At 57.9% G+C, this 9,165-nt stretch overlaps 1 protein-coding gene across 2 annotated transcripts; it reads right to left on the bottom strand.

Annotated features, from left to right (window-relative positions):
* Positions 1–4,004: 4,004 nt before the first annotated feature.
* On the bottom strand, positions 4,005–9,132 carry ZNF467 (zinc finger protein 467). 2 transcript variants are annotated; one of them, XM_026657698.2, is made up of 4 exons: positions 8,336–9,132; positions 7,846–7,959; positions 7,065–7,184; positions 4,005–6,539 (listed from the first exon to the last, which is right to left on the bottom strand). In XM_026657698.2, exons 1-4 carry the CDS (start codon positions 8,367–8,369, stop codon positions 4,972–4,974), a joined length of 1,836 nt encoding a protein of 611 aa, XP_026513483.1. In that variant the 5' UTR covers positions 8,370–9,132; the 3' UTR covers positions 4,005–4,971. The 2 variants fall into 2 exon arrangements, with proteins under 2 accessions (XP_026513483.1, XP_026513485.1); XM_026657700.2 differs by lacking the exon at positions 7,846–7,959.
* Positions 9,133–9,165: the final 33 nt, after the last annotated feature.

Below are 9,165 nucleotides of genomic sequence, written 5' to 3'. Positions count from 1 at the left end.
CGGTCCTTCTCTGTATTGGCAATACCTCCCAGCTTTGTGTCATCTGCAAACTTTATTAGCACATTCCCACTTTTTGTGCCAAGGTCAGTAATAAAAAGATCAAATAAGATTGGTCCCAAAACCGATCCCTGAGGAACTCTACTAGTAACCTCCCTCCAGCCTGACAGTTCACCTTTCAGTATGACCCGTTGTAGTCTCTCCTTTAACCAGTTCCTTATCCATCTTTAAATTTTCATATTGATCCCCATCTTTTCCAATTTAGCTAATCATTCCCCATGTGGAACTGTATCAAATGCCTTACTGAAATCAAGATAAATTAGATCCACTGCATTTCCTTCGTCTAAAAAATCTGTTACCTTCTCAAAGAAGGAGATCAGGTTGGTTTGGCACGATCTACCTTTTGTAAAACCATGTTGTATTTTGTCCCAATTACCATTAACCTCAATGTCCTTTAATTACTTTCTCCTTCAAAATTTTTTCCAAGACCTTGCATACTACAGATGTCAAACTAACAGGCCTGTAGTTACCCAGATCACTTTTTTTCCTTTCTTAAAAATAGGAACTATGTTAGCAATTCTCCAGTCATACGGTACAACCCGAGTTTACAGATTCATTAAAAATTCTTGCTAATGGGCTTGCAATTTCATGTGCCAGTTCCTTTAATATTCTTGGATGAAGATTATCTGGGCCACCCGATTTAGTCCCATTAAGCTGTTCGAGTTTGGCTTCTACCTCGGATGTGGTAATAGCTACCTCCATATCCTCATTGCCTTTTGTCATCCTGCCATTATCCCTAAGCTCCTCATTAGCCTCATTAAAGACTGAGGCAAAGTATTTGTTTAGATATTGGGCCATGCCTAGATTATCCTTAACCTCCACTCCATCCTCAGTGTTCAGCGGTCCCACTTCTTTGTTTTCTTCTTATTTAGATGGCTATAGAACCTTTTACTATTGGTCTTAATTCCCTTTGCAAGGTCCAACTCTACATGGCTTTTGGCCTTTCTCACTTTATCCCTGCATGTTCTGACCTCAATAAGGTAGCTTTCCTTGCTGATCCCTCCCATCTTCCATTCCTTGTAGGCTTTCTGCTTTTTCTTAATCACCTTTCTGAGTTGCTTGCTCATCCAGCTTGGTCTACAACTCCTGCCTATGATTTTTTCCCCCTTTCTTGGGATGCAGCCTTCCCATAGTTTCTGCAACTTTGACTTGAAGTAATTCCAGGCCTCCTCCACCTTTAGATCCACAAATTCTTCAGTCCAATCCACTTCCCTAATTAATTTCCTTAATTCTTTAAAGTTAGCCCTTTTGAAATAAAAAACCCTAGTCCAAGATCTATTTTTGTTTATCCTTCCATCTAGTTTGAACTGAATTAGCTCATGATCACTCAAACCAAGGTTGTCCCCTACAACCATTTCTTCTATGAGGTCCTCACTACTCACCAAAACCAAATCTAAAATGGCATCCCCTCTTGTTGGTTCAGCAACTACTTGGTGAAGGAATCCATCAGCTATCGCATCCAGGAAAATCTGAGCCCTATTATTATTACTAGCACTTGTCCTCCAGTCTATATCTGGGAAGTTAAAGTCTCCCATGATCACACAATTCCCATTAGTGTTTACTTCATTAAAAAGATTAAAGAGGTCTCCATCCATGTCCAAATCAGATCCCAGTGGTCTGTAGCACACCCCAAGCACTATCCCAGGGGAGGCTCTAGTAGCTTTTTTCCCCAATGTGATTTTTGCCCAGACAGACTCTTGTCTTATCCATTCCATCCCTTCTTATTTCTTTACAGTCTACCTCATCATTGATATACAATGCTACTCCACTGCCTTTGTCTTTATTTCTAAACACCACCTACCCTTCAATACCTGTACTCCAGTCATGACTACTATTCCACCATGTTTCTGTTATCCCTATAATATCTGGTTTCACTTCCTGCACCAGTAGCTCTAGTTCCTCCATTTTGTTACCTAGGCTCCTCGCATTAGTGTACAAACATCTTAATTTTTGCTGTTTGGCTTCGCTGTCTGGTTCCCAGCTGTGCCCCCAGGGCTGCCTTTGCTCACCTCATGCCACTAGCACTGTCCCCTCAAATGTCATCAGCTCTGCACTCCCCGCTGAGGCATTTGCAGTGACTGCTGCCCCTGCAGGCTTCAGGGAGTGACCAGGCTGAGCAAGCCGCAGGGTCTGTGTCCCCAGCTTCCCCCTCAAGTGTCTCGCTGGGGGGCTTGGCCAGCTCTGTGGGCAGAGCAGCTCCCCCCTCACAGCCCAGGCTGGGCCCTGTCAGAAATGCAGCCAGATAGTTCCCCTCCCCTATCTCCAGGACTCGGATTGTGCGGCCTGCCCCACCCCTCTCCTGAGTATGGAGCTCAGCCGCCTTCCCCCTCAGCCTGTGGATGGAGGGCACCAGCCCTGTGTCCACCCCACACAAGGGCTGAAGGGGTAAATTAGGCCAATTAACCTGTAGACCACACCTGGAGGAGAGCCAGGGGGTGCTAAGGCCTAACTTACTGATGAAGCCCAGCTGAGGGAGGAGCTGGGCTGCATTTATAAAGCCAGGAAGCTGGCAGCAGAAGGGGGCTGCAGGCTGCATTCACTCCCAGGAGGAGCCACCTACAGTTACTCCCTCTGAGGTGAGAGTTGGTTCACCCAGAGAAGAGGGGGACCAGAAGCTGTAGGAAGGAGCAACAAGGGCTGAGGGACAGCAGACCAGTTACTAGGTACAGGGTCCCTGGCCTGGAAGCTGGAGTAGTGAGTGGCTCTGGTTTCCCTACCGGTTGCTAGGGAAGTGGCACCATCAGGACAGTGCCCGAGAGGACGGCCTGGGACTGGTTGTGTGGCAGGACTTTGGGTAACCCCCAGAAGGGGAACCACGTAGTGACCTGGCCAGAGGGCCGAGTCCAGAATAGGTGGCTGCAGTTCCTGGAGTGAGAGGGGCTGCAAGGTGAAACAGGAAGGGTGAAGACACCGCCAGTGGAGGGTGCAGTGCCTGGCACAGCTAATCCCCACGATGGCCAGGAGGAGGCGCCACCAGCAGTGAGTGCACCCTGGCAACACAGACAAGCTCCCCTGCTGCCCACCAGGCCTGGCACCAAGCCCCCCTCAGCCAGGAGCTAGGGGTGACAAACCAAATCCATGAGCATGATGAGCGATTTCTGCTGCGTGCCCCAGACAGGGATCAGGGCCCCACTGGACAGTCCCTGCCTCAGTGAGCTCATGTGCCATTTCCACGCCTGCGACTGCTGCCCAGCCCCACTCGGTCTCTGCGTTGTCTGGGAGCCAGGACAGGGATGGCAGTACCACAGATTCAGGGAGCTGGGGGGGGGCCAACCTGCTGCCCACAGCAGGCCTATCTCTGCCCTGCCTAGGAGATCCTGGGTCAGGGATGGGGAAGAGGGAGCAGCCTGCACAGCTCAGGGAGGCTCTGCTCCGCCCTCCCTCTGCACCCAGTCATTTCAAGCTGGGGAGGGAGGGAGGGAGGAACAGGTCCCTGCTGAGCTGCCCCTCCTAGACGGAGGGGAGGGCCTCCAGGGGTGCAGAGCCGGAGCCGACGACTTCTGCAGAGTTGAGGGGGCAGGAGAGGCGCAGAATCAGCTGATGCGGGGACAGAGTGGTGCAGAATGAATGGAAGTAGAATGGGGACAAGGGCAGGCGGGGACAAACTTAACTCCTTGGCAATTGTGCTTTGGGGGGAGAAGCTGGCAGGCCTCCCAGCATGGCTGTAATTGGTGTGATTTCACCCAAACGGGACAGGAACTCTTTTTTTTGTTCCAAAGCTATTGGCGGGTACAGTGGGAACTTGTGAGCAGGCTCCTCTCCGTCCCAGCTTCCTCACTCTGTGACCGTCTCGCCGTGGACCCAAGCAGGTCTCACCGATTGTTCTCAGTGCCCAGCCTCTGCTTCCCACCCTGGAGGGCTCCCCAGAAGCCCCCCGAGATGGGTGTGAAGAAGGAAACGCCCGGCTCGCAGCACTAGCCAGGCAAAGGGCTTGAGTTTCATCTTTAATTACAGAGGGATGTTAACATTCAAATGCCCCTTCGCTTGGGGGTCCCCTGTTGTGCCCCCCCTCAGGTAGAGAACAGAGACCCCTCCCTTCTCACTTGCCCACAGTTCTTGCTGGACCAGTGCTGGGTGCCCTGGCCAGCGACTGGGGAAGTGAGCCGGCTGAGAAGCCAGCTTCCAACCCATCTCCAGCACCGTTCGAGGACACTGTTTATGGCACCATTTGGCTCAGGGGAATGGTATTATCCCCCTTTCTAGCTTAGGAATGCTTCAACGAGGAGTCCTAAGCCCGTCTCCTGCCTGGTCAGCTCCCCAGGCGGTGTGAAGGGCTTGTCTCGCAGCAGGTGGATGATGGAGAGGCTGAGGCTGAGGGCAGCTGCGCCCAGTGGTGTCCCTGCCCATGCCCATGCGGGCTGGGCTGTCTGAACCCCGCGCTGGGCTCTCAAGGCACGTCTGGATCAGAAGCGGGTCTCGCTGCAGGACACTCAGGCAGCTTCTCTCCTGTGGCTTCCCAGCTCTCTCTCTCCCGTCCCGTCCGTACACCGGAGAGCTGGGATTGAGGGCGAGTGACAGAGCCGTGTGGGTGGGGAGCCCCGAGCGGGCATGGCAGGGCCAGGCTGAAGTGAGGATCTAGAGAAGGACTGCGATGGCTGGCTGTCAGGAATGAGGGGCACCAGCAGAGCTGGTGGGGGAGGGAGCCCCGGCTGGATTAGCAGGGGGCTGCAGGTTGAGTCTGAAATGCATGAGCAGAACCAGGGTGACATGGAAGGACTGGAATACGGGGGGTTGGTGGGGAGGGGAGTTGCAGAGCAGTGTATGTGGGGGAGCCCAGGGCTGGGATAGCACGGCGGGGAGGGGGGTTACAGGTTGGCACTGAAGGCACAGCACCTGCCCGCACTTTGTCCAGCTCACAGCAGAGTAACTGGTCCCTCAGAGTGGTGAGCCGTGCGAGTCACTAGTCCCCCACCGCTAGAGGCAGGCTGCCTGCTGGCTCAGGGGGTCGTGCACAGCCCAGGCGCTGTCCCTCTGCAGGGGGGCAGCGTGGGTACGCTCATGCCTCAGGAGATGCGTCTTCCTGCTGAAGCTCTTGCCACACTGGGTGCAGATGTAGGGCCGGTGCCCCGTGTGCACGGCCTGGTGCCGGACCAGGTTGGTCTTGGAGCTGAAGCGCTTGCCGCACAGGCTGCAGCCGTGGGGGCGGGTGCCGGTGTGCACGGCCTGGTGCCTCACCAGGTGGGACTTGCGGCTGAAGCCCCGGCCACACTGCTCGCAGATGTAGGGCCGCTTGCCCGAGTGGGCCTTGGTGTGGGCGATGAGGTTGGGCCGGGAGCTGAAGCTGCGGTCGCACTGGGGGCAGGCGAAGGGGCGCTCGCCGGTGTGGACGCGGCGGTGCCGCACCAGGTGCTGGTTGTGGGTGAAGCTGCGGCCGCAGTCGGGGCAGGCGAAGGGGCGCTCCCCGGTGTGCGTGCGCTGGTGTGTGGTCAGGTTGGGCTTGTGGCTGAAGCTCTTCTCGCAGTAGGCGCAGGCGTAGGGCTTGAGGCCCATGTGGCTGCGCAGGTGGGCAGTCAGGTGGCGCTTGTCGCTGAAGCCGCGTCCGCACTCGGCACAGGAGAAGGGCCGCCCCTCCAGGTGCAGCCGCTGGTGCGACGTCAGGTTCTTCTTCCAGCTGAAGCTTTTGCCGCACTCGGGGCAGGTGAAGGGTTTCTGCTCCGGCGAGGACCCTGGGGGTGGCGCTGCCACTCCTGGCAGCCTGCAGGGGGCACTTGTCTCCAGCTGGGCCAGTGCCCCCGGCTCCGGCTCCGGCTCCGTGTGCACGCGCTGGTGCCGCACCAGATGCTGCTTGTGGGTGAAGCTGCGGGCGCACTGGGCGCACTGGTAGGGACGCTCCCCGGTGTGGATGCGCTGGTGCCGGATCAGGTGCGTCTTCTTGCGGAAGCTCCGGCCGCACTCGGCGCAGGGAAAGGGCCGCTCCCCGGTGTGCGTCTTCTGGTGCGATCCCAGGTGGATCTTCTGGCTGAAGCAGCGGCCGCACTGGGCACACTGGTAGGGGCGCTCGCCCGTGTGGATGCGCTGGTGCCGCGTCAGGTGGGCCTTCTTGCTGAAGCCCTTGCCGCACTGGGCGCAGGTGAAGGGCCGCTCCCCGGAGTGGGTGCGCTGGTGGGCCACCAGGTTGGGCTTCTGGCTGAAGCTGCGGCCGCACTCCCCGCAGGCGTAGGGGCTCTCCCCGGTGTGCACCCGCTGGTGGAGCCGCAGTGTCAGCTTGTCCTTGAACCGCCGCTCGCACTCGGTGCAGCCGTACGGCTTCTCGGTCAGGAGCTGCCACTGCTGCAGGGCCAAGCCCGGGAGGTCGCCGTAGCTGCCGTAGTCCTCCAGGCTCGGCCTCTCCAGCTTGCACGCGCCCAGGTAGCCGTGGCCCCCGTCGGGGTGCAGCAAGCCGCTGCCCTGCAGCTGCCCCGACAGCAGCGCCTCCGCACTGAGACTCGCAGGCCACTCCTCATAGTCCTCCTCCACCTTCACCGTCCGGATGAGCCAGTCATCTGCCCGGGGTGGAGGGGAGAGAGAGATGGAGAATCAGACAGCCCAGCACGTCGGGTAACCCACCGACCCCCAGCCATCAGCCAGCCACGTCCCTGGCTTCTTCAGGGACAGAACCACGCCCAGCAATTCCAGTACCTCCCCCTGCTGAGCTACCGGAGCTGCTCCCGCGGCCCAGCGAGTCCTGGGAACCGGGGCCAGGGATGTGAGCGGGCCCTGAGTGGTCCCCTCGCTGGCCAAGGGCTGACTGGGCTGTGGAGACCTATCTCATAGAACTGGAAGGGACCCCGAAGGGTCATCGAGTCCAGCCCCCTGCCTTCACTAGCAGGACCAATTTTGCCCCAGATCCCTAAGTGGCCCCCTCAAGCTTGAACTCATAACCCTGGGTTTAGCAGGCCAATGCTCAAATCACTGAGCTATCTCCCCCACAAGAGACTGAGCGCCTCTCACCGCAGGGCTGGGGCACATTGGCAGCGGATGGTGCCAGGGAGTTTGCTTGGCAGATACAGGGGGAGGGGGGATCTCACCTGAGCAGCTGCTCTCAGGGCCTTTTTGTCCTTCCAGCCCCATCTGCTCCCCGCCACCATGCTGCTGCTGCTGCTCTCGCTCACCTTGCGGGACGATCTCGGGCTTGGGAACTACGGATCCTGTCGGAGGGGGAGAGAGAATCAAGCCCACATTCCCCCACGCTTCAGGAAGTGTCACACACAGCCCAGGAGTGGCTGGCTGCACCTCCCTCCAGCTCCCTCGGGTTTTAGAAAGTCGCCCCTCACCCGTGGTGTCAGGGCGCCTGCAGGGCAGCAAATCCTGGCTCCGGCGGCCCAAGAGGAGAGGGGAGTCCCACCGCCCCCCCTGCGAATGCCAGCAGAGGCTCCCTCCTGCACACAGCACGGGGCGACCCGTAGCCGGCAGCAGCACTCGGAGAGAGGCAGCCCCGTAAGCCACCGCGACCCGAGCCAGTAAGCGTTTTGTTGGGCCACGGCAATAGCCTAAACTGCCTGCAGCCAGGGCCAGTGCCACGAGCTCCCAGCTCCAGTCTCCAGCGCAGCCCCCCGCAGACACCTGCCAGGCGCGAGACGGGCTCCTGCTTCCCACAGGAAAGGACGCCAACCTCGGGCCAAGCACCAGCGATGACAAGTCGCTGCAGCTGGGGTTCACCAGGACCTCCAGGCTGGCAGAGCAACAACCGTGCCCGGATCCTCCTGCCGCTGACACGGCTCAAGCACTGGTCAGTCCACATCCTTACTCTGCTTCCAGGAACTGGAGCATCTCGCTTGGCAAAGAGCCCTCCCCATGCCCCTCACTGACCTGGGCTGGCGCTGCCAGGGGCCTCCCTCTGCTCTGCCTCCCCAGGAGCCTTGGCACGAGGCTCTTCGGCTTGCTCGACCCGTGGGACAATCTCGGGTTTGGCGACGGGGGACCCTGCATGAGACACAACAGAGGCTGCTGGCCATGTGCAGGGCAGGCCGGGCCACCCGCCGGCTCTCAGGCACAGCAAACCCAGGCGCCCCAAAGCTGACGGAGGGTACGTTTAGGAGAGGAGTCCGGATAGGGCCTTACTCCCTGCGGAGAGAACACTCCTGCACAGTGCCACTGGGCTGGGGTCGCAATGGCTTCTGGGAGCAACAACTCCACGCACCAGAGGGCTTGCCTGTTTGCAGCCAGTTGAGAGCCCCCGACCCCGCCGGTGCGCCATTCACCAGCCCCCCAGGGAATATAGGGGGAGGTGCCCCTCCCCGGAGCACTCCCTGTGCAATGCGGGGCACACACCGCAGGGGGGGGGGGGGGCTGTTTTTACCCAGAGCAATCATGGCATCATAGTTCTCCCTCATTCTGCTCCCTGTGCCGCTCTGCCACTGCTCCAGAAGGGAAGGGTGGTCCTGTCCTCACGCCTCGCTGGGACCTGCAACAACAAGAGACGCGCGCCCATCAGAACACGCGGCTGAGTGAGCAGCATGCTCAGTGGGGAGACCCCAGAGAACACACCCCACGCATCCCAGGGGCTTTGGAAACGTCCCCGTGGGCTAATCCACTTCAGCTCTGGGCAGCATCACAGTCAGGGCTCGGTGCGCTCTGGGAGAAGCTGGGCCTACATTCTGCAGCCTCTGGTGGAAAGTCTGCAGCAGCTTCAAATACATTTGGAACCGGAGCTTTCTGTGGACTCAGGGAAGAAGCTGAGTAACGCAGCGCAGCTTCACGCTCTGTATTTGGATGTTAAATCCACTTTGCTTCATGCTGTCCCCACACACTCAGTTTTCAACGTGCTATCGAATCCTGGAACGAAATTACAGAACGGCTTTGCAGACATCTTCCGGGGGGAAGCTGAAGGTCTCGGTCGCTGCGTGAGGGGCAATTGGCAGCTGGGAATGGGTGGAAGATTGATTCACAGTGTGGAGTCAACACATCGGCTGGATGCTTCTGCCCAAATAGTTAGCACTGTTGGGTTATTACTTGCCATCTGTAGGGTTCAGAGTTAACATCCCATTGAGATGAGTGGGGCAATCCACACCCGTCCAAGCTAATGTCCCTTAACTCAGGCGGACATCTCTGCACGGCTTACACTTGACTCAAGCTTTCAGCATTTCATTTGTTGCTATGAGGGCAAGAATCATTTTTAAAGTAGGGCTG

This window comes from Terrapene carolina, unplaced genomic scaffold (genome assembly GCF_002925995.2).
Source record: "Terrapene carolina triunguis isolate 2854851 unplaced genomic scaffold, T_m_triunguis-2.0 Scaffold273, whole genome shotgun sequence".
NCBI classification, from domain to species: Eukaryota; Metazoa; Chordata; order Testudines; family Emydidae; genus Terrapene; species Terrapene triunguis.
The sequence above is the reverse complement of the archived record's forward strand: the minus strand, read 5'-3'. Positions and strand labels throughout refer to the sequence as shown.